The sequence below is a fragment of the Apteryx rowi genome, unplaced genomic scaffold, assembly GCF_003343035.1.
Source record: "Apteryx rowi isolate R43461 unplaced genomic scaffold, aptRow1 scaffold_292, whole genome shotgun sequence".
NCBI lineage: Eukaryota > Metazoa > Chordata > Aves > Apterygiformes > Apterygidae > Apteryx > Apteryx rowi.
Genome location: NW_020449330.1, coordinates 372,731 through 398,099, shown reverse-complemented (window position 1 = coordinate 398,099; position 25,369 = coordinate 372,731). Strand labels below are relative to the sequence as shown.

General features: G+C 35.7%; 2 protein-coding genes across 2 annotated transcripts in view; one reads left to right on the top strand and one right to left on the bottom strand.

Moving 5' to 3' along the window:
* Positions 1 to 22,095, top strand: LOC112967803 (protein NPAT). Its single transcript, XM_026069357.1, has 17 exons — positions 1 to 119; positions 1,836 to 1,896; positions 3,110 to 3,182; positions 3,677 to 3,717; positions 4,840 to 5,070; positions 5,584 to 5,668; positions 6,817 to 6,949; positions 7,530 to 7,621; positions 7,702 to 7,789; positions 9,990 to 10,086; positions 10,621 to 10,746; positions 11,550 to 13,244; positions 15,224 to 15,339; positions 15,433 to 15,541; positions 16,597 to 16,654; positions 18,796 to 19,951; positions 20,789 to 22,095. Exons 2-17 carry the CDS (start codon positions 1,884 to 1,886, stop codon positions 20,864 to 20,866), a joined length of 4,191 nt encoding a protein of 1,396 aa, XP_025925142.1. The 5' UTR covers positions 1 to 119; positions 1,836 to 1,883; the 3' UTR covers positions 20,867 to 22,095.
* The window catches only part of ACAT1 (acetyl-CoA acetyltransferase 1), a 16,499-nt gene continuing 13,067 nt past the window's right edge, over positions 21,938 to 25,369 (bottom strand). The window contains exons 11-12 of the mRNA XM_026069359.1: positions 25,089 to 25,246; positions 21,938 to 23,812 (exon numbers count right to left, since the gene is read on the bottom strand). Coding sequence (XP_025925144.1) covers positions 23,692 to 23,812; positions 25,089 to 25,246 — 279 coding nt within the window. The 3' untranslated portion in view covers positions 21,938 to 23,691. The remainder of the gene's footprint in view (positions 23,813 to 25,088; positions 25,247 to 25,369) is intronic.

Below are 25,369 nucleotides of genomic sequence, written 5' to 3'. Positions count from 1 at the left end.
GGTATTTACAACAGGAAAAGCTTTTAGCTACCTGCCGCGAATTTATTTTAGAAAGCTCAGATTTGAAAGAATATGCAGAGCACTGTACAGAGGATGGGTTTATTCCGGCCTGCTTGCTGGTGAGTTTGTATTTGCAACACAGAAAGTTAAATTGTGTTACATTAGTGGAAAAGAAGCCTTTTTTCCCCCAAAACCTCTTCAGAGATTTTTCAGAATATATATGAACAGTGTAACAGTTGCTTCTCAAATGGTGCTTAAGATGTTTAGTTTGATAGTCATCTCTGTTTCTCAAAATCTTGTGCTGTTAGCAGGTGCTTTCTTACTTGGTTTCCAATATTTAATATTGCTAAGAAATATTTAAGAGTAAAATATGCAAATTGTGTTCAGCATGTTACATTTAATATGCTTTATAGTTTTCAGGATTGCTATATGGAAGGGCGTTCCAAGGATTTTATTGATTTCAGGGTTGCTCTAGTTATTTGTTGAAGATCACTTCCTTTTCTTAGATACATCAGCCAGTAATGCTCTGTTTCATGTAAATATTAATTTAGGTAAGGTGCCTCAGCTTTATTTGAGTGTACCAAAATTTTGTTGACAACAACTAAGTTTTGATTCAGCTGCTTCTTTGATCAGTACGATCTGCTTTGTGCCAGATGAAATGTGGAAGTTTGGGTGTGGGTATAAATACAATGTGCAGCTGCATATGTAGATAGGTGCATATAACTACAGGGTAACTTGATGCTTTGCATTTTTAACACATATGAAATGAGATTTTTTTATTTAGTATTGAAATTGTAGGTTTTGGATATTGCTATGTATCAACTTTTTGATATTTCTATGTGTATTTTCTTCTCATTTTGCATTCCATTCTTCTAATGTGCCACTCAATTATATATTCTGGGATTTTGTCCACAATATTCAAAGTTCGTGGAAATCTTCTGAGATCAGTGGTCTTGAACAGAGCATGGAACTTCTTATTTCATTTACAAATGTTTAGTCATCTATACTTTGGGGGCAGTGAGGGAAGGGAGTTGAGAACCAAGTTATGGCCAGGAAGAGTTAGAAAAACAACTGTAAATAGAAAGGATTTATCCAGATTGTTTAAGGTTTGAATTCTCTTCCTTTTCTCAAGAGTTACATTTTTTTCTGTTTTTCTTAGAAAGGTGATAATATTATAGTGTAAAGAAAAAAAAATCTCACTGCAGCTAAAATACCTGCAATTCAGTAAAGTGCTTTTATCAGTCATATGCTGTAGGAGTTTGTACAAGCAAACAAGACAAAAAGGTATCAGTAAATGATAGTGATAATTCAAAAGTCTTAATTCTCTGTTTGACCTAAAACAACAGAACAAATAAATATGATATGAAAGTTAATAATAATATTTCTACTTTAGACAACAGCTCTTTTCAGGTTTGCATCTTAGTGCATTTTATGTTCCAGGATGGTAGATACTTGGTAATCCATCGTAGCTGCTCATAATCTTATTCTTGTGTCTGTATTCCATAAAAACAAAGACAGGTCAAGTTGAAGTGATGCAGATCAGACTGCTGTACCAGTGGTGTGCAACAAGATCGTGCACTTCAGATTTTATGTTCAGAATGGCATTTTGGCTCATAGATTATTCTCTACCCGTTTTGAGACAACTCAGCATCAGCAACTTCAAGTACAGTTCCTTGTGTTGAGGGTCACCATGGTGTAGTCTTTAAAGAACTGTGATAATTAAATGTGCCAAGATTGTGACAAACTTAAATATAATGTGTTACAGTGGATGGAGTATAAGTTATTAGGCAAGATTCTAAGATCAGTGGGCTTTTCTTTTCTTTTTTCTCCCCCAGTCCCTGTGTGGAAAAAACTTGACAACTATTCTTAATGAGTATGTAGCCATGAAAACAAAAGGTAAGCCTTCAGAGTGAGATTTATTTATTTATTTATTTATTTATCTTGTTTATCTGTCAAAATTGTGAACAACTTGAGGAAGAGACGATATCTCTATCTATCTTAGAGCAGTACCCCGTCTATGTTAGAAGCTGAAGGCCTTGTTGTTGTGCACACAATTAACTGCCACTTAGATCAGAATTTTGTGAGCAAAGTGAATTGACTGTCGTAATTTGGAATTGCCAGCATATATTTTCACTTCAAATTTGAAAAGAACTTTTACTGTAATAAAGCACAAAAATTCAATAAAGTGTGCAGAAAATCTGAGTATATGATTGTAAACTGTTTATTGTGAGATAAATAACTAGAGAGAATCCTATGGCATGAAATGATTCTTGTCTTGTTTTTAAAACTAATTAAAATAAATTCAGAATAAATTAATATTTTGTGTAGATGGCAGAGATAGAATTAGAACTTTTTTGTTTAATTTTTAAAAGCAATTTTTGAGCTTCAGAATTTGACCTAGTCTTAACAGTTTTTCATGTGTGTTGTGTAGTCAGATTTTATTAAAGTGCTTGGTTCCAAGGCCTGTAATTTAAGAAATATAATGTTTGGAATGTTTTGGAATTTTTTTCCCTTCTTGCTATGTTTAATAGGAATGGTAACTAAGACACAGATGTAGTTTCTTCAAAATAGTTTCTATTTGGCATCTTGAAGAACATTACAAATGGGTCTGCCTACCTCTTTCAATTTTTTCTTTAATGTTCTGTGCTTCAAAAATACCAAGTGCTTTTAGCCTTTTGGGTGACATCTTAAAATAAGCTATAACTTTTAAAGAGCTGTCCCCTGGATTATATTTTTTAAAAGCACATGGGTGACTTGGGAATATAAATCCATTTTCGGAAGGGAGTTTTACGAAGTTAGGTTATGTTTGTGAACTGCTCAGGAGCCAGTGATGTGCAGATTCCAGTGAGAATTATCATCATGAATGTCTTTGTCTCAATTTCATTTAGTGTCCTAAAACTAAGAAGTCTATCCATGATGACTGTATGTTTGTATCAGTCAGTTTGGTTTTTTTTTTAATTAGGAGTTTGGGCTCTCCAGTTAACAGAATATTTAGAAGGCAACTAGACACCTAAAGTTAGGTGATATCTGAATCATCCCAAAATAATTATTTTGACTGTGATGTATCTATTTTAATACCTAAAATGTTTTTTTTAATGGTTTATTTTAGAAACAACAAATGAAGTTCCAGCAATGATGTCATCTCTGTGGAAAAAATTAGACTATACACTTTCTCAGATCAGGTAATACAGCTTTGAAATCAAGAATGTGAAAATTTTCCTTGAGTGAGGCTGTGTGTTGACCTACTCTCCTTATATTCATATCGGAATGGTTTCAATATTTATTATTTCTGAGAAATAGTGAAAGATGCATGCTCTGAGAGTAAATATGGTTGAGCAGACATCTCAAGATTTTAAGCCTGGGCTAAGCAGATGGGAGGGTGTTGGTATGGTTTTGTATGTGGCCTTTCCATCATAAAACAATATACCAGGGCTTGTATAGAAACTGATACCATTGCAGTTATGTGATCAAAAACCTAACAGTAAGCTTCATTTGAAGAATCTGCGGCCATTGCTTAAAACAACAACAAAAAACCTCCAACAAACAGCAGATAAAACCATATGAAATAATGCTCAATTGGTGCCAGACTGAAATTTGCCATATGATTCTTTCATAATATGTAGTTGGGTGTTTCCATTGAGATCCTTTTATTTATGTTACCTGCTTAATTTTATAGGAGCATGCAGAATTCCACAGGATTTTCTGCTAATCAAAGGGGTAAGTAACTGAATCAGTTGCATGGGATCAATAGGTTTTATGTTCAAACTGTCCGTTGTGGGAACTGTGTGGGAACCCTTCAGCAATTGGTAATTTATCTCTTAAGAGCTCTTAAGAGCAGATTCTAATATTGTCAAATCTCTACTGCATGACTTCAGCATATGTCTGTTGTCCTCAGGGCAGTCTGCAGATTACTATGATGGTCAAGAAAGGAAAATAAGAAAAGCCTTGCGTTTTGCTAGGGGCAAAGCCTTGCATTTTGCTAGGTAGCATTTTCTCCTCTGCTGAAAAATTTTTAGAGGTTTACTCAGTTAAAAGGTTTGAAAACTGCTGCTGCATTGCTGAAGCTGTTGACTTAATTTGTGGCTCATAGAGGAAGTGAAAATATAACCAGTCTAATTATCATGCAGTTTCAATTCCATAGAAGAGGAATTTAAAATCATATTATAATTTTAAGGCAAATATTTTATACATATACAGACATACATTTAAACAAAATATGAAAAGATAAGTCGTTCATCTAGAATTGTGTTTCCTTCATTGCAAAATCTGGCAAATGAACTCTCAAAAGGGAAAAGTTATTTTATTTACAAATAAATTTTTCTCTTTATAGTACTTCTGCTGAGGAACCTGTATGAGAAAAGAGAATGTGCAATATAGGTATTGGCCATTCTTAGACCTGAGACTCAGTGGATCAGGTGGCGTGGTGGTGTTTAAATTTAGCAGATTTGGTCTGATAAATAACTGCATACTTATATTGGCTTAACTATTTCAGTTAAGGACATTTATATAGATGATACATAGTGAAATGGCACTTTGGTGTGATTTAGTCCCATAAGTATTTAAGCAGTGGTACGAGCACCTTAATATTGTTTACAATGTTTGTATAAGTGATCTGTACTATTTTAATTATATTGGCTCAAACCTGTAAAACAGAAGTCAAAAGTGGGGGTTGTTGACTTGTTGAATTTTCGTAAATTAAATGTTTAAGCACAAACAAGTTTTAATGGAACATCCTTAATTAGGTCTAACATTACGATGTCCAAGAACTACCTCTTGGAAAATCAGCAACCTTTTTAAGATCCTGTGTCATATATTTTCATCTTGTCTTATTATCTGCAGCGCGTACAAGAAGTGGAATTGTAGAAATGAAAAGACAGAGAATGCTTCAGCAATCAGCTCCTCCAAACTCAGGATTGTTGTCTGTAGCCCATCAGTCAGGGCAACAGAGTTCCTCTTCTATTGTATCTACTCAAGTTTTGCATAGGCCAGCAATAAATCAAAGTATACCACAGACAAGACTGAATACCTTGTTTGTGCACCAGTCACAAACGCAGGAAAATAAGATCAACAGTAAGTTGCACTTCCCCCCCCCCTTTTCCTTAGTCTTTTTATTTCTGTGAAGAATTTCTGCATGTAGGTGGAACTTTTCTAAAATCAGGGCTGTCATCTTCCTCAAAAAAAAGTTTCAAAGAAATTCCTGCTTTGTTCCCCTGTCCAGACTCTCCGGAATGGTTCAGGTGATTAAAATAAAAGGCATGTTCAAAAGATAAGTGGCTCTTGCATGTTTGCTAACGTGGGTTTGTAGTTCACAAATACGTCAGTTTGTCATTATTCTATCATGTGTTCTCACCCTTGCCCCAAAAGCTGTTTTAGGACATAGGATATCACCTGGACATTTTAGTGTATGTTTAAAGGTAATGCTTCTTGCTTTCATGATAATATTAAATTATTTTCCATGAATTCCCTGCAACATTTGATTTGAACATACTATATAATCTATAGATTTATATAATGCCTTAAGAATGTCCCTGGAAAAAGATACTGGTATCATGTTTTTTTGTTTTGTTTTGTTTTTTAATAAAGCAGGAGATTTCATACACATTCAGGTTCCAGGATCACAAGAACGAAAGCTTCACTCAAACTTGCTATCTCCAGGAAGACGAAAAAGGTGAACACTTGAACACTTTTTTCATATGTTTTAGTCTCTAGTGTAAATTTTCTCAGCTGGTAGACTGTTTCAGATCTAAGGTCCACTGACAGTGGCCAGCATCTGATACTCATGGAGGAAAGTCTAAGAACTTAACATTAGATTGATAGGAGGCTACTTATGTTTCCTTATTGCATACAGCAGGCTTCAACATTATTTCTTCTAGTTTTAGAGATCAGCAGAAAGCTTTGAAGTCTGACCTTTAATATTCCTTCCAAAATCAATTATGAAAACTGTCAGTATAAATATAAATGTACATTCTGTTTTTTAACCTAGAGAAGCTGTCGGCTTTGGTAACTTTTGACAGCAGAAAGCTTCATATTCATGCTAAAAGTGTGAAAAACTGTGTTCTTATACTAGTATGTTTTGCATTTTTTTACTCTTTGATTCCTGTGTCCCTTTGTTTTTAATGAGGGGAGAACCATCTTTTTCTGTTCCACTTGTTATCTTTATCCTTAAATAAATCCCAATCTTATCACTATTTTTGCTTATAAGTTTTCCAGGTCCTTACTTATTTCTGCTGTTTCCAAATCCCCTCTATTCCTGCACGATTTCTTTTGCATGTAAGTGATTTAGTGCCGCTGCTGATTGTCATGGTTGTTTCAGAAAGGGTCACACCAATCTGATTAAAAAAATAAAACAAATTTCCTATTCACTATCTAAGTTCTTATGCAGCCTAACATTTGTTTGCTTTTTTGACAACAATTGTACCTTGAGAGATTTTTGTTTTCAATGATGATGCCCAAATCCCTTTCCTGAGAGGCAGTTCATTAGAACCTGTACAAACAGTTAATATTTTTTCCCTCCAGTATGCGTTATTGTACTTTGAATTGTGGGTGTAGAATTCAGTTTGCCATTGTGCTGTTTTATCCACTGTCTCTGTATATTTAATTTTAATTTATTTTTATGTAGTCTGACACAGCAAATGCACACAAGATAATGAAACAAATGTAAGGTTTTATTGTATTTCCAATATGTAGTTAGTTTTCTGTTGGTTAAAATCTTTCACTTGCTGAGGAGCAGGAGGAGAGATTTGATTTAGTCACCTTTACCTCTGTTGTTTGTTATGTTCTCACAAAATATGTCTTAAATTTCCTGAAATGCTTCAGTGAATCTCAGAAGAGGAAAAGCATTGCAACATCTGCACCTCTTTCAACAAGTAGAAGTTCTCAAGACACTGATGAAATAATCATAGAAAAAGAAAGTGAGCCACTTCAAGAATTCATAGATGGTAACTTCCCAGTAAGTATACACTTATGGAGGGTGGTTAGATTTAAGGAACAAATTCAAATTAAGGAAAGCTAGTCCTCTATATGTTGTTCATCATAAGTATTACAGAAATTAGGTTTAGAAGCTAAATGTATTCTTTTATATTTGAACTGGCTCTGTGTGTCTACTCAATATGGCATAGCTACATACACATTTTTTGATTTTTTTGACTTTGCTAAGAAGTCTATATTCTATCAGAACAGAGTAATTTTTTAGACAGTGAAAATCAGAAAACATGATAAACCTTGCTGTGCTTCAGAAGAGTATGAGTACAGGAAGGTTTTGTGATGCTTTTCATAGAGATATGCTGCAGTCATAGATCAGGTGTCTTGGTGGACAGTAGTGATGCTAGACAGTCAAAGAGGTAAGTGAATTTTTTCAGAAAGAGAACGAGTTTGCACTAGCATCACATGAAATGGTTAAAATATTTTCTGTTACTATGAAGAGTATTGTCTATATAGAATTGATTTTTACCAGTAAGTTGAAAATTCATGTTCCTTTTGTAGTGATGATAAAAATAGATATATGACCACTTTAAAACTGTGCTTTCCAGCAACTGGTTATTGAAAACGCCAGAGAAAAAATCCTGAGCAACAAATCTCTTCAGGAGAAGCTTGCTGAGAACATTAACAAAATCTTGGGCAGGTAATAAGCATACATATGGAATTTACAGGTTCCTTTTACTTGATTTATTTCTGAATTCTGAACTAACAACTGTGTTCCAGTGATGGCAATGTCACACAGACCCCTAAACAGACAGACAGTGGCCCCATGGAACAGGAGACTTCGATTGATGAAATCCTGGGACTTCAGGTAGGTGTGGATTGCCCTATTTGCCGTATTTGGTAGTCAGCCACGTGAACGTGATCACTTATTGGGACTATGTTGAACCTCTGCCTACTGCCTGATGTCTCTGATCACTCTCCTCTTTCTCTCATCCTCCTCTGATTTGGTGTGAAATCTATTCTTTCTATGATTTTTACAATACAGCTAAGCCTATCTAATGGCTGCCTTCTGCCCAAGAGGCAATCCCACCGCTTTCCTTGCATACGTGCTCACTCTTACATAGTTGTGTGGTGGTGGACCGGTTCAAGAAGCCGAACTGTCAGGAGCTTGTATTTTGTTGGAGGTAGTTTTCAGACAGTTTAGCACTGTGAACCTCTTCCCAGTGGCTGTACAGGGTTCCAGAAGCATGCAGCAGTGTCAAGAGGCAAGGGACCAGGACCACTTCTGGCAGTGGTTAGCTGTTAGGTTGCTCTCAGACTGCGATCTAAGTTCACTGACCCACATTCATCACCTGCCTGCTTTGGATCACTGCATCTTTGGCACCAGTAATTTCAGAAGCTTCTGACTTGGGATCCTGATCAACAGACTTATCTAGAAAACTTTCTCATTGTAAAAGAAAAAGGAATTTAAAATATCTTGCAGCCTCCTAACATGTTCAGTCTGGTCTGATTTTTCAGATTTGCTGTAAGTTACGCTTTGGTCATCCAATGTAGCAAGAGATATTGCCTTTGGAACCTAAATAAAACTTAATATTTTCTTGCTTTTGGAGGATATATATATTCTACTTCTGCAAACTTATGTTTTAATGTTCTCCCTCCACTGTCTTACAGCCCTTGAGCTGACAATCAGAGGGGCCTTTAATGAGAGAAATGATAATCTTAGTCCTCATGAAAAGGAAAGGAGAGTTCAGGCAGTTCCTAGTTTTCGAAGTAGAGGTGTTTAATTTTTAAATGCTATCCTTCTGTTGTTTGGTGATTTCTGATAGATATTTGTTGAAATCCACAGTTGAAGAGCTGTATTCCATTTTTTCTGAGCAAAACAAAATCAAAGCAGCTTCTTAGTTTAGTTGCTGAGACAAAATAATCAAAAAAGCACACCACATGGACTGTGCTGATTTTAATAATCAGTAACCCAAGTGCTTATGTCATGTCAAGTGAGAAATCTTGAAAATGTTAATTTATAAAACATCCTAGACCTAATTGTGATATATGTAACCCAAGTTCTGTACAATTGAAAAATTCTTTAAGTAGTTAATAATTAAGTATGGCTTAGAATAGTTAGGCTTTTGTCTAATGTTTTGCATAGTTTTCACATCAAAAATGCATTGTTAATAGACAGGTCTCCCTTCCCTCTTATCTACAGGAAATCTTGGGCTTGTAACACTCTCCAGGCTAGAGGTATCAGGTCAACTTCTCACCAATCAGGTGTAGAAGTGTATCCAGATATCCCAGGAAAAAGCATGTAGTATTTTCTGGATCTTTTTCGTTCACCCTTAAAACCATAGTATGAAGGGTTGTAGAGTGTTTAGAGGATCTCCTGAAGGCTGGGAGAGACTTTGTGCTTGAACACTTCAGTTTGTACTGACTGCTCCACTCATTTTCCTCCTGGCTGCTACCAGACAAGTCAGCTTGGGTTGGGAACCTTAGAGCAGTGTCCTGTGTAGACATGCCTCCTCCCTGCCTTTCACAGAAAAGTAGTTGGAGGTTATATTATAGAATGTTGAATGGGTAAATGAAATAGTAAAACTTCCTTTTGTTTAGCATTGTCTTCCAGAAGTTTATATAGTCAATTATAATTAATGAATTATATGCAAAAACAAGAAGCTGGGGTTAATTTTTTTTGGGGGGGGGGGGTTGTCTTACTAGTGTGGGCTCACATTGTTCACGCCATCTGCATAAGCTCCCAGCACAGCCTGAGATTTAGTCTTTGTTATGTGGAGAATATTCTAATAAGCACATGCAGGGTGTAATGTCTGACAAGGCCAATTGTTTTTTTTGGTGGTTTTTTTTTTGTTTGTTTTTTAAAAACACTTTAATCGATAGTTTATTTTTTAAAGGCATTAAATTAGTGGAAGAAGTATTTCCAACATTTGTCTTCATGTTTCACTACTGAGCAGAAGTAATAGAACTGAAAACAAATTGAAAATAAAACAATTCCTGTTTGGGGGTGTTTTTTTTGTTTGTTTTTAATTGAGTAAACAGTTTTGTATGTCTTGTCGTTTTTTTAGGGTGAAATTCATATGTCAGAAGAGGCTATACAGGACATTCTAGAACAGACAGAATCAGATCCAGCTTTTCAGGCGCTCTTTGACTTGTTTGATTATGGTAGGTATATTATTCTCGATTGTACCATTATTATAAAGCATCATGAATGATGAGGTTTTTCAAATATTTCTTGAAACAAAGTAATTCAGCAGATTTCTTTTGCAAGAGAAATAGACTATATGGCATCCGAGTGCCTCAATTCAGAATGAGATACCTGATATATCCTTATTTGTGGATATGAAGTGGAACATTTTCACATAGCTGAAATTCAGGTTTTGTGCTGACTCACAGTGATTGTTTTATAGCTGCTATTTTAGACTCTCCTGGTCCAAAGGATGATAGTTCCTATTTATTTTTCTATTCTGTTGTAAATTTTTCTGCTTTTCTAATCAGGGATATCTTCAAATACAAGATAAGGATGTTTCTATGCTATTGCTGGATCTGTAATAAAAATAGAATAATAGTTGTTCTTTGCTCAGTTTAGGATGGCATTTCTTGAATTTGAAATCCAAACGCTTCATTTAAAATGTATTAATTACTCTTGTGCGTAAAATGATATATTTAAACATTCTTGGTGCTTCATTTTGAAAATAGGAAAGAACAAGGTAAACAAGAATTTACCTGCTGGTATTTCTGGTCAGAATGGAGTAGAAAATACAATCCTGGTGGATGAAAATAACCTGGAAACACTTGAAAGTTCGTTAGGAACAGAAGAAACTAGTAAGTGTAGTTTTTTCCCTAAAATCTCTTCTAGTATGTTCATTTTTATTATGAGATTACTTTCAGACAATTTGATTCTATATATCAAAGGCTTCATGTTTTCAATGATAATACCCAGTCTGAAGTTTACATTTCATGGACATACAGTTGCACCTAGTCTGTTAGAAAGTTTGACTCTTAAATTTAAAAGTAGTCCATCAGGGTACTTGTAAGTTGTGCTTGATGAGCTCCTGAATGAAATCCGAATGTCTGCAAAGCCTATTTACTCATTCCAAACAGATACTCTGCAATTTTCAGTGTGGAACATGTGAAATTAATATAAAGCTAATATTTTACATTGAACCATACCAATCTTTTCTCTCTGTTCTGTAACATATTGGTTAATTAGTACACAAAAAGAGTTACTGAGTTAGACCAAAGGTATGTCTAGTCTGTCTACCCCATTCTTAACAATAGTTAGTCAATAGCAGATATTTAGAGAAAGTATGTGAGAAGTAGAGCTAGAGATCTTATCCTGAAATGTTCTTTTGAGCTTCTGGAAAATCTGATTTAGTTACTTGAGCCATTTACTTATTACATATATACTTATTTATGTACAAACTGAATCACCAGATCACCTGATCTATCTAGTCTAACCATATGTTTTCTACTCAGCTTGAAAATAAGGATTAGATGAGTAGTGTTATTCCCACTTAGTTTTGTGTGAAACAGTTTTCCATTAAAGTGATTTGTGACTGTAAAAACCCTGTAATAGAATCATCTGCTGTGATAATTATGGAACCAATTTGGTCTCTATTTTACAGGTGATAATTCTAGAGAATCTCTATCCTGTAAAGATTTTCATTTAGGAGAAGCGTCATGTGCCTTGAAGAATAGCATTAATGATGATGATATGGCTAAGAAAAATACAGCCAATGAACAGTTGCATGGAAATTGTAGACCAAAAAAGCAGACTGAAATGCTTAAAACAGTTACCACTGATCAAATTGGAGAGCTTGAAATCACTTTTGACTCTGTGCCTGGTTTGACTGAATCTACCAAAAGACAGAGTTCTGACAGTGAGTGTAATGAACACTGTGGAGATGCTTATGATATTAAAGAGTCAGTTGCATTAGTGTCTGAAAGTGAAAGAGCTATGGAAACTGAAAAAGACACACTAAGTCCAAATGCTCAAAGTGGTCCTGGTTTAGAATATGTTCATTCTGGCAGTTCACAGATTGCTTTGGTTTCATTGACAAATGGTACTACAGCCAGTGAAAACAGAACACAGTCTGGAAGTAAATGTCACTTATCGCCAGATACATCACTATCTGAAAAAACACATATCAAAAGCCCTTCTGATGGGAGCCCTGGCCACAGTGTGTTGCTAAGAAAAAATAATTCATCGATTTCTAGCCCGTCAGCAGATTCAGGAAAAGAACAGGCTGTAACGAACGATACAGTGACATTACCTGGTATTTTACAGCAGAGTTCTAGCCACCACTCCAACTGTCAGGACCAGGGTAAGCAGTCAGACTGTGCTGTGAGATCTGCTGTGAAAATTTCAGATCTTGACAAAACAGAGTTGCAGCTTGAAGTTATTGATACTTCTAACAAACCGTATTCAAATGATCAGCATACACTCAATAAGCCTTGTAAGAAAGATTTTAACCTCCCTTCAGGGCTATCAAGCTCAGAGGGAACACAAGTGGAAATGCAAGAACCTTCGTCTTCTACAAAAGTAGATGCTGATAATATATTTTTCTCTTCTGGTGATGATGCATGTACAGAAATTTCTGTAGTATCTACAGAAAATAATCTTACTACATCTGAAATATGCCATTCACCTCTCTCAGAAACCGCATCCTCAACAGACAAGTCTGGCACCGAAGCCAAAAGTATTAGTGGTGTATCTTCTAGTAGTCAGGCGATGGATGTTGATTCTTCAAATATAATGTCCCTCAAAATCATCATCAGTGATGATCCATTTATTTCATCAGATACTGAGTTAAATAATGCTGTTTCCAGCATCACAGGAGAAAATTTGCCAACTATAATACTGTCTTCTCCAGCCAAATCCCCAACCAAAACTACTGGCCTGTCCAAATGCCTAACTTCAGAAGATACTGAAAAAAATGTGGATTCAGCATTGGCAGAGCAGAATCTTCTTGTACTTAGACCAAAGGATCCTGTTGTCAGCTCAGTTAACACTCAGAATGAAGATTGCACTGTTTTTTCAGTTGCTGGTGCAACTAATCTTTCCAAGGAAGGGGGATTTATACAGTTGATGCCAGCAACAAGCACAGCTTTTGGCAATTCAAATAACCTCTACATAGCCACCTGTGTGACAGATCCAGCTACTTTGGGCACAGCTGTAACTCCGTCGAATGTGGTTGTGTTGCCTGGCAGTTCTATGCCACTTGCCGCCCAAGCTCCAGCAGTACAACAGTTAAGGACTCCTCCTAGATCCAGCAATACATTTGCAGCAAGCCAGACTGTCTCTCCAAACTTCCCGCAAGGTAAACTAGTTTTGAAAAATCAGTGAAAATTTGTTGCATGTATATAGAGCTGTTTTCACTCGTTTTTGTGAATGCACTAAAAGTAAAAATGATTTTTTAAACAGTGCTTTATCTGCCCCTTGAAACTAGCCAGGAATTACGTATTTTGTGAATATATTATTTGTTGTTAAGAATGAAATAGAAATTACAAGAGTCCTAGATTATGCAGCTTTGAAAAAAATAGCCTCATAGTTCAGAAGCTCACATTACATGATTTTAGTGGTGGTAAACTTAAGGATATTTTGGCTTGCACTATAAAAGATGACAGTATTTCAACTAATTTTGCCTTAAACTGCTAAATAAAGCAGTGGAATGTTTTACATTACTATGTACATGTTTTATTTATCAATGACAATTTGCATTTTAGGAATGATGCTTCTAATGGCCAATATATGACCAATTTTGATCCCATTTTAATGGAAAAATAGTCACAGAGATGTTTTTTTAAAATGTAACAGCCTAAACCAGAAAGATTTTATGGCTAAGAGAAAAAGCAGGATCACATATGCTAATGTCTCATTTCATAAATATTTGACTAAATTTATTATAACTCTTTAATTTTTTTTTTTAATAAGATTCCTGTTTACAAGTAGGTTCCTGTGTGTTGTGGGTTACTCATATTTAGTCTGGATAGCTGGCTGGATACAGATAGCCTGTCCAAAATTACTTTCTTGCTTTGTTTTTGTTTTGTTTTTTTTCCCAAAAAACTGATCTACACTGTGAAATTTACCTCTAAGTGTTTGCTTGTGAGTATGAACTTTTTTGTGAAAGAGTTGCACCAGTGAAAACTGTAGCACATCTAGACAAAGATGAAAGTAAAACATTATGTTCTTTCCATAATAATGCTCTCCGGTGTAAGCATTTTTATTACCACAGCAATAAAAATTCTGAGTGCTTTTCTAGTGTTAAACCCAACCAAAAATATAAAGCACTTGCAATCAACAAATTTAGACCTCTTTCCAAAAGTATAAATTTGTCACAGTTATCCTTGAACTCCTGTGTGATCAGAGGTCAGTACAACATTACGTGCAGAATCTTAAGAGTGATGGCTCTTTTATCATTAGGATTTCTTTACACAACTATTATCTTTAGCTTTTTATCATAGGAAGAGAAATAGAAATATGTCCATTTTTCTGCATTTGGTATTTTTTCTGCATGTGTTCGTGGAGCTGAAAGAAAAATTTACTCCACGCAGCTCATCACTTCAATTAACATGCAATAATAATTTCCCTATTTTATGATTCCTGTGTGTCTGGCAGCCAGAGTCTTTTACAACGTGTTAGGAGAATGGATTTGATTTAAGTCATTAAGTAGGAAACTTTGGCTTAAATAGTCCGAATTAGTCTCATTGTGCTTTTTTTTTTTTTTCTTTTTTATCAGTTGATCTCAAGCCCAGTAATGAGCTACAGTCTTACATTTGACACCTTTTACCAGCCAGGAGTATACATTAGATGTCTACATATATACAAAAAGCCTTTTTCAACTTGTTTACCACTTATATGAGGAAGGTGTTCTGGATGCACCAGAAAAAAAAATTTTTTTTGCTATCAACTTTTGGGCATGCTAATTGTAGGGAATAGAATGCAAATAATAGTTTATGTTTGCTAAGCATCAAGATGAGCTATTTAATGTTACTTTTTTCTTAATTACTTTAATTAAAACTTCAAGCTTTAACATAAGTGTGTTATACTTTAAGCTTCATCTTTAAGGAGGAAAACAAAGTTTACTTTAAGAATCCATTTAAAACTAAAAATAAAGCTTGTATTCACCTTGTTTTGTAGTAGTCATCTGTGGTGAGGATCCTACTTTTCTTTAAAAGACAGACCTTTTCTTGCCACAGGTTTTGACCGTGCATAATTTTAAGGAATCCTGTCTTCACACTTTTCTTTTCACTGAGGTATTTTATTTTCTGTATAATTTTAATCCTTTGGTATTTTTAGGTTCTGCTATTATAATAGCATCTCCAGTGCAACCTGTCTTGCAAGGAATGGTGGGAATGATCCCTCTCTCAGTAGTGGGACAAAATGGGAATACTTTCTCAGCACCTGCTCGCCAGGTAACATGTTACAAATAAATCTTTGTCTTTTCAAAATTAAAGCTGAACTTATTCTTTTGGTAAATTTTAATGGGATATTTTGATTCTTTTAAGGTTCTACATATGCCTGTAGCAAATCCAGTGTGTAACAGAAGTGTTCCTAAACTACCCATCCCTCCCAAATCTCAGAAGATCCCTGGAGCAAGAAACAAGACTAATACAGGTACCTGCCTCGCATCTTTGAGAACAGCAGAACTGACAGTTCTGAAAACATGTCACTTTTTAGTGAAAACGTTTCATAAATGCCATTCTCCTCTGCCAGGTAACAACTGGGGTTGCTTTGAGAGAGGCCTGTACCTGTCATTAGTAACAATATTTGTTCAATTTACAAATAAGAACTGCCAGCATATTAAATAATTCGGAACTTGGAATCAAGCTTATTGTAGAAATTTAATGTTTCAAGACTCTAATGCAGTTATAAAATTGTACTTTTCTTTATATTTCCAATTATTTTTCATCTCATTAGTTCTAAGTGCAGTTTACTGCTGCCATTGAAACCAAACTGCACTGAAACACCAACAGTTCTAAACATTTATTAAGGATATATATATAGGATATGTATCTAATAGTAGTATTGCATATTTATACAAAAAATGCACTCTGCTATCTCTTTTCTCCTTATCATTTCATGTATATATGTGTACATTCATTTCATTGAGAGATTGCTTCTTTAAATAGTAAATTTAAACAAGACTGGAATTTAGTTCATTTCTCAGTATTGGGACAAGGTAAAGAAAAATAATTGAAAATAAAAAATTTAGCTTGTGTTACAAGGGCAACCTGTGTTTCAGCTTGTTTACCTTTTAAAAAGAGTAGGCTTATCCGTAAAAGTGAAAATAGAATGAAGTTGCAGATTAAGAAAGAGGCTAGGATTTTATACTTAGTCTGTACTCTGATTAGGTGATGGGTAACTAAGAGTTGCCTGTAGTTATATCCCTTCTGCTTGCAAATTCTTGTACACTTGTAAAATTTGTAAGTCCAATTTAATTCATTTTTTCTTGACAGGTCTGTTATCTTCAATTAGACAGCAAGCTTCTTGTTCATACTTAGTTGGTGACCTTTGCTAATCTATTAATCTGTAAATCTTAAAATTAGGAAAATGTTGCAAAGTTTCATTGCTGGATTTTTCTTTATTGATTCTTTATCGTGTGAAATGTTACCATACTGTGAGTTGATTTACTTGGATTACTGCAGTTAATGCTTCATCTGTTGTTCCAGGAAAATTGGTAACAAGTGTAGCTGAGCCTTTGAGCCATTCAAATTCTCGTACGCAAAGGTTAGTAATACTCGTTATTCAAACTTGCTTTCTTTTCCTTGCCATGGATTTTTTTGTGCAGTATGGGGAGGCAGGGGAGAGAAGGACAGGTTTTTTTTAAACAGTGGCATAAGCAATATGCAATCAGCATTTTTTTTTTCCTCCTTTCTGTCTCCTAAGAGTATTGATACAGAGTGGTGTGTGCTACTGCTGGTGCAGCTGCATATTAATGATAACCTTGCGCCCAAATTCTGTTATTACGGTTCCTCTGTTAATTTAATAGAGTTTTGTGTTTACTTTCTCCTGTCTCAATTTTCAAATAGAAGTTGTTTGAAAAGAGTCTGAGCTAGCAGAAATTGCCTGTTACATTTACTGGAAGAATTTAAAGAATAAAACTTTTTTTTTTTTTTTCCTTTTCTATTCAGACTAGACTAATACCTGTGTTGGTTTTTTTTCCTTGCCGTTACCACACTCTGGCCCAAATCCAGTAGAGTTTGTCAGATTGTGTTCTGCACCAGTGTTTCAGCTCTGCACTGCTTTCTCATTTATCAAGTGAAGAGTCAAGGCAAGGAGAATCGCATGCTAACTTTATATTGATGAATATAATTTAATTCCTAATCAGAATAGGTACTAGTTCTCTCTTGGGCAAGTGAGAGAGAAGAAAAGGCATCAGTAGTAACTCTTATTGCTAATGGACTTATGGAAACAAAAGGACATTGGAAAGAGCAAAAGAGTGAAGGAGGAAATAAGAAGTTGAGTTAAAATATTAGTGATGAAGAGTTCTCTTATGTAAGAAAAAAGCATACTTAAAAAAAAAAAAAATCTACCTTTTAGGAACTCAGTTAAAATGTTGGGAAAGAAACCTGGAAGAAAAGAACAAAGTAGTCAACCTCTTATTTAAAAAAAAAAAAAAAAAAAAAAAGAGGTATACACTATACATGCATGTGAAGGTGGTTTTAGGAGAGCCACAGAAGCGAGATCTGGGATAATACCTTTTGGAGAATTCAGCTTTCTGTTAATTTTTCCATCTCCAGTCATATATGTTTGGCATAGCAAAGGGAGCAAAATATTCCCTGTAAAGAGAGACAATTTCTTATTTCTACCCTTTGCCCTGTGTTTCATCTCAAATTTCACTGAAATAAAACAAGCTACTACCACTCACTTTCTTTGGAGTTACCATCCCAAAGATAACTTGGCTTTTCCTCCTATAACGGCTTATGTGCACTGGAGAGTGGTGCTAGTGTAGATGAATATGCAGAATCCTCTCCTGGAAATGCAGCATATGCCAGGAAGGAGGACACAGACATAACAGTGGTCTGAGCTGATAGAGCAGAAGCATTTTTCTTTTGACATTGCTGCAATGCACTAGTGACTTTTTCACACTAATGTGGCTATTTGACAGATGGAGACCAAGCCCTCCAGAGCATGTGTATTCTCATCCAAATGCCCATCAGAAGCTGTACTGGGTCAAACCAAAGTCTGTCTTGTTCTGTATCCTATCATCAATAGTGAATGCCTAGGCGAGAGTACTAGAACAAGGCAAACGTGATGATATTGCACAGAATATTCTGCCAGCTTTTTAGTTGTTTCAGCTCTGAGGATTTCCAGAGCTAGAAACAGTATCTTTATATGCAGTATCCCATGATGGACTTCCCTATCAAGAATGTGCTCAGTTGCATTTTGAACTCAAGTGAATTACCAGCATCCACAAATATCCCAGGGCAGAAAGTTATGAAGCTTAATTACATGCAGTGTCTGAACCACTTTGTTTTGTTTTGAACCTAACACTAGTTTTATTTGATGCCCCTACTTCTGTTGGAAGATACAGCTAAGAATAGCTACTTTTTCATTTTTTTCTAGAGCTCTGTTGCATTTTGCCTTAGGGGAGAGCCTTTTCCAGGCTGAAGAGCCTTAGTGTACCTAATTGTTCTTTGTACAGAYTCTGTTTCATACCTTTTTACCTTCTTTGTTGGTCTTCTCTGAACTTTCTGCAGTTGTTACTCCTTAGTCACGGTCTTTGTATGTTGACCAAATATTTATACTTGTCAAATGGAGAAAGCTTTAAATGGGTTTTTTGGGTGAGGAGGAACTTGCAGCCAGCTGAAATAAACTTGCACAATAAGAATAAATACGTTGCTGAAGTATTTTCACCTCATTTTCAGGACTGGAAATTCAGACAAGCTTACCAGTGCAGAACTAGGAAGGAAAGCGGAGGAGAACTTGCTTGTTGTACCAGTAGAAAGCATGAGCTCAAATTCAAGACAAGGTGAAAGTCACAGGAGAGTGCTTTGCTTTGATAATGTCCTACCCACTCCAGGAGGAAATACTCAAATTCAGACTACTAAGAGTTTACCTCAGAAAGAAAGGAATGAAAATACTTTATTTGCTGTTGACTCTGCATCTTCTTCTGCTAAAGCACAGGTAACAAAGAGAGAGAAAGATAAAACGTTGCCTAGAATTCTGTGTAAGCCAGAAGCTGGTAGCAACAGAAACGTATCTGTGAAGGAGCCACAGCCTGAGCGGAAGGTGGTAACTGCAGGGCTTCCATTAGATCCCTTCCACAAGACTACAGCAAATAAAGAGAATGAGTTACGAAGAGATAGTGATGAAAAACAGAAGAACCAGGACACCGCCAAACTCTCAAATGGCCAACAAAGCGTTAGCTTATGGAATGAAAAGACAGTTGCTTCAGTGCAAGAGCTGAACAAAAAACAAGGGTCATTGTCAAATGGGAATAGCAAATCTTCAGCGTCTGTTTCTTTGTCCTCAAAGGAGCCAAAACGAGAACCAGCTAAAGTTTCCAACCAAGGCCTTTGCTTGGCAAGTCCTTTCACTAAACAATGTGTAGAAATGTTACAAGACATTCAGTGGCATAGCCCTACTAGTAAAACAGTTGAAAATGGAGAATTACCAGTACCCCGTACACCATCTGGAGTTGGGGACAGGCACACAGACGATACCACGGATAGTGTGAGGACACCAACCTGTCGGCGTTTCAATGAGGACAGCACAACACCTAGAATAATGGTCCCTCCTGCTACTCCAGACTTACCTGCCTGCAGCCCAGCTAGCGAAACAGGTAGTGAAAATAGTGTCAGTATGGCTGCTCACACACTGATGATACTGTCACGGGCTGCTATTGCAAGGACTAGCACTGCAACTCCACTGAAGGACAATACTCAGCAGTTCAGATCTTTAAGGAGCACAGTAAAGAAAAGGAAGCTGGAGGACTTGAATGAAGGTGAGAGAAATTCTCGCTCTGCAAACAGAAAAGACCTTCAAAGCTCTCCAACGCCATCAAAGAAGAAGAAAATAAAGGCAAGTACAGGCATTTACTTTTTAATTTAAAATGTTAAATATATAATAGATTGAAAGTTATTTATAGTGGGATGGTAGTCCCAATACCATCCACTTTTTTTTTAATAGTCCAAATCCCTGACATCCTATATATAATATTCATAAGTTTTAGTAACTTTATCTCTCAAGCTCATTCTGAATTAAGAGTCTTAAGATTTGTGTACAGTGCTCAGATACACAAGTAACTCCCATTGGCTATCTGCACATATCTGTGAAAATCAAAAGAATTCTCTTAAAACATGATTGAGTTTCTAAAATTCAAGCTATTTTCACATTCCCTCCCTTCACCACCAGGACTAGAAATCCACATTTTGTATATTGCCAGTCTCTGTAGTCTACAAAACCTTGCCTTTAACTTGAGGATTTGATTTAATGGCAAATAGCAAAGGTATAGGTGAGACATTAAAAGGTTATGTATATAAATAATCAAAAAGGAGACACATTATAACTCTAACTCACGATACTTAGTTATACACACTCCTGAAATGTTACAAATGAAAAATGCTCAGCTGTTTATAGTGTACATGTTACAAAAGCTGAGAGAGATGGTACGTCTGAAGTCTGGGTGGGCTAATACTAAAGTTGAGAACTTTGCATGATTATGGGACAGGAGTAGTCAATTTCATGGGGGATACACATAAGTACATACACATTTCAGTGTCCAGTTGCTGAGTGAGCTTTGTGCAGTTATTTCTACAGTGTGGATGGGGAAGGATGAAGAAAAAGAGAATGTTTATAGACAGCTTCAGTATCTTCAAGTTCTTGGTATTTAATGCAGCTGCTCTTCTTCTCCAACAGAAAAAGAAGCTACCAAATTCTTTTCCAGCAGGAATGGATGTGGACAAGTTCTTGTTATCTCTGCATTATGATGAATAAAAAGATTTGAACTCTGACTGTATAAAGCCAGGTGTTCTTATGCTGAGGTTTTGCATGGGAAATTAATTCTAAAGGGTGAGTTGCACTTTCAGTGCACTGAAGATTCACTTTATAGCAAAATCATGCTGTTTCTGAAGCAGGTTGCTAAGTTTGTAAATATCATTGAGTTGGTATATGTTTATTTTTGAAAAAGCACTTGCATAATTATAGAGCCATTTAATTTGCAAAATTGTAAATTTGTATAAATGTAATGTAAGAAGAGTTGTAAGTTTCCTGTTAACACACCATATTGTCTGTGTTTTGCTGCATTCTCTACTTACCCCTCTGAACTGCTTTGTCAATTTGTGAAAAGGTTGTGATGTTGAAGGCAGCGTTCGTAATTCACTGTTGTAAGGCACGGACAGCTAACTGCAGCCACTTCCCATTGTCTTGGTGACTCCTAAAGAAACTTCAGATGCAACTGACTTGTACTAACATTATCTTCTCATATAACTGTAAAACCCATGTTTTAAGGCTTTGAATGAATTATTAAAAAAATTACATAAATCTAAGGCAAAAAAAATTCTTCTAATGAAACCTTCTCCAACCAGTCATTCAGACAAAAATTTAAGTTTGGATAGGCCTAATCTGTTTCTAGGATCTTACATGTACTTGCTACATATGATACCTTTTGAATGCAAAAGTTATTTTAAAATGAGGTACCTTCAATATGAATATTTAAACTGTAGTGATAGCCAGACAAGAATTTGGAAGTGTTCTACTGCAAGAGTAAATTCTTTCAACCATCTCTTGTACTGTTGAGAAAGCATTTGTTAATGTTACTTAAGCTTTTAGCCAGACACAGTAAAATTTGCATCTAATCTTTCAGTTTAACGTAGAACTTGGTCACAGCTAGTCTACAACCTGGTTCCCTTCAAAACAGATACAGGAGAAGCTCAAGCTACACTTCAGTACTAATTAGATGAAAATTAACACACACAAGCCTTGCTCCAATACTGCAGAATTTCTCTACTGATGTTTCCTCTTTTGTTCTCAAATTGTTGAGGTCTTAAACAATGCAAGTTTTCTTGTAAGAGATCTATACAGCAACAGGGCAATGTTTCAAGATGATAGTATACAAGGATTCCTAAGGAACCAATATTATGCAGTAGATGTTTATATTAAACCCATCCAATAACTTAATACTGCATAGCATTTACAGCTTGAATAAATATTTTTGTTTTAATGAAGTTGTGTGTGTCTTACCTGACTGATTAAAATAATAAGCAAGCAGCTTTGTGGATATTGTATAAAAGTGTGTCATGTTGCTATAAATCAGTCATTTGAAGACAAGAATTTCCCTGTTAACACTCAGATCTAACAGCAGTAACTGTCAGACTGCTGGGGCAGGCAGCAGTGAAAAGCAATCTTGCAGAGAGGCAAAAACCAAAGTCTGTTTGTCTTTGGTACACAGTGGCATTTTATGCCTAAGAGGGGACTCAAGGGTATTCTAACAGTTGATACGTGATGTTTTTAAAACAGATTTGCTATTTATTTCAGACATAATGTAGTTCTTTCAGTGGACAGCTAGTATTGACTATAGTCTTGACATTTTCAGTTCAGTTAATCTGGTTAATATTAAAGACATGAATTATCAGCACACTTATGCTTTCGGAAGAAAAACACCTGTCTCCAGTTCCAGAGGTGCACAGATTCAGGGTGTCATGTGGACAAATACATTCTAGGTATCAGAGCATGGATAAAAAGGTTAATTTTATTAGTATGTAGCAGTTAAATCCCACTGCTCATTAGATATCTCTAAAACTTCCTTTCTTTCCAAAAAAGGAAAAAAGGTATATATTTCCCACTCCCTCTCCCCAGATTCAGTAGGTTTTAGATTTAGAACAGACTAGTGAAAGAGAATATTTACCCTCCAGCAAAAGGCATGCAGTAGAGACTGTATGAACTTTTCACTAAAGTCTTGATCAGGATTCACTCCCTCCAGGAAAGTAGATTTCATTTAGCAAGTATGGGGAAATAGGAGTATAAGTATTTGCTTAACTCAACTGTGAATTCAAGAATGCAGATGTATGTGGCAGCTCTTACTGAAAGTACAACAAAAGAAGTTGTGCCTTCTTTGATCCTGAATCTGCCTCTATTCAAAAGCATATTGACCAAATGTGACATTACAGAAGTTAAGAAGAAAAGTGCACACACACACAAAAAAAAACCCCCAAAACCCACCTTAGTATGCCATATTGTTACTTATATGTCAGTTACACCACAATAACTTCTGGTCATACTATACATTAAGCCAGGTTTAAAAAAGGCCACAGAAAGGCTCCTTATTGCCTTGCAACAGTAGGGAGGAGGAAAAAAAAACCCTAACCAACTAGTCTTCAGGTAAAGCTCCCCCCCACACTCCCCTTCCCATGAAAGTCCCTTAGCAGTTATTACTAACTTTAAAACAGCAAATTAAGTAACTACACTGTAAGAAATTAGACTTAGCTGATCCAGTAGTAGCACTATGTGACCTAAGGGAATTAATTTTCAGTACCATGTCATTGACTGAGGAGCCACACTTAGCATAGAGAAACATTCTTTATTGCCTTGAGAGCTGACATTATCATAATTTGACATTCTTTATTTGTACTGTATAAAAACACATTGAGTCAAAGTAATAAAAGCCCAGTTGCTCATATCAATAGCCAATGATGTTTTAAGAAGTTTTAGAAGAGTAACAGTTAAAGATTTCCTCCACTTATTCATAAATAAGATGTAACAGGTACCATTCATCATTCTGATCAAAGAGGTTTTAAGGCTTTGTTTCTGACAGCTGGTTGGGCTTACAGCTTTTGTATCAATATTGCAGAAGCACCCCCTCCTCCATTGCAAATTCCTGCAAGACCATATTGTCCTTGTTTCAAGGCATGGGCCATGTGAACAACAATTCTGGCTCCAGACATTCTAAATAAAAGAAACAATATAGCTTAGTTTGAAGGAAAGTCTTAATTTGACCCACAAAAAATAGTTGGCAGAATATAGCACAGATTCACTGGAAAAAAACACCACCCCTCTCATCAACATTTAGAAGCAATACAGGCTACTTCTCTAGCTACAGTACTTCTCAAGCAGGAAGAGATTTTCAATGTACAAAAACAAAACCATGTTTGTCTGAAGTTTCTGCTGGAGAAGGAAAGCCCCTCAAGTATTCTGTATATTACAAAGCATCTCTGTAGGCAGCATAGATCTTTCAAATCAACAGTTCATTCCAAACACTTTCTCCTTTGGTTACAACTTGATATAATGCAATGTGCTACTTCAATCTTGCTAGCATTAACAAAATTTAAATTCTGTCATTAGGTTGTGGAAATTTCCTTTTAAGGGAATATGATTTTTGTCTTATCAGAGGAAGCTGACAGAACAACAGAGATGTCAGCATGGCTTGAAGTGTAATGCCTTGATTTGAGCTTTGCTGGCAAACTTCTAAACAATGAAGTACTCTTACTTGTTCCTGATGTACCAAGTGGTTATTTCTCATCTATATTTAGTTAAGGATTTTGAAATAGATTTTTCCTCATAGACATGGGCTTTGCAGCCTGATCACCTTTAAGGAGGATTAATGGGATATACTTAAGCCATGAGTAAGTGACTTGCTGTGTTCTACAACAGCTCTCCCCTAACCAGAATTTCTAAATATAAACAGAAGACCCACCAACACCACCAAACTATCCCAGGCCCCAGTTACACACTAGGCGCCTAGAGATATTCTGAATCCACTATTGAGCATATGTTGACAAGACTTCAAATTTTACTTTGCTGATGTAAGAAAAAAAAGTCCCTGTACTATATCCTTACGTATTTTCATAAGTTTACTTGCAAAGTTTATTAGCTTAACTGGTTGACTGATTAATTACTACTGCTTATATTGTTGCATTGAGTGTTTTGTTTTTAAAGGTTCATAAATCCTTCCAGCTATGGTAACAAGCAAGCTCTTTAAAATGTAGGTGATAATTAACTGTGAAGAGAAAAATGGGATCATGCTCATTTCAAGGTATCCTGAAGTTTAACATCTGGATAAAGTCAGGACATGCTTGATACCAAAATTCTGTTACCCTTCCTACCCACCTTAAATTTGGGAATAAAATTAAATGTGTTAGCAATGTGTATAAAAAACATTGCTCCAGAATAAAGCCTCCTCTGTGCAGGAAAAAAAGAAAAAAGGCTCATTTTACATACATACCCTATTGGATGTCCAAGAGAGACAGCACCTCCATTAATATTCACTTTCTGTGGATCAATACCCAGCATTTTAATATTGGCCAGCACCACCACACTGAATGCTTCATTGATTTCCCACATTGCAATATCTTCTTTTTTCAGTCCTGCCTCACTTAGAACCTAGAAATAATAATAATTAAAATAAGTACTGCCATGAAAAAATTATGAAGTCAATAGCATTTTACATAAATTAGGTCTATTTTGAAGCACCAGTGTTACAGTTTTACAAATACAACTTGAAAT

Coding starts and splice junctions, on each gene's coding strand:
- LOC112967803 (XM_026069357.1), top strand. Junction 3,718..4,839: donor ATTTTCTGCTAATCAAAGGG/GTAAGTAACTGA, acceptor TATTATCTGCAG/CGCGTACAAGAAGTGGAATT. Junction 5,071..5,583: donor GCAGGAAAATAAGATCAACA/GTAAGTTGCACT, acceptor TTTTTAATAAAG/CAGGAGATTTCATACACATT.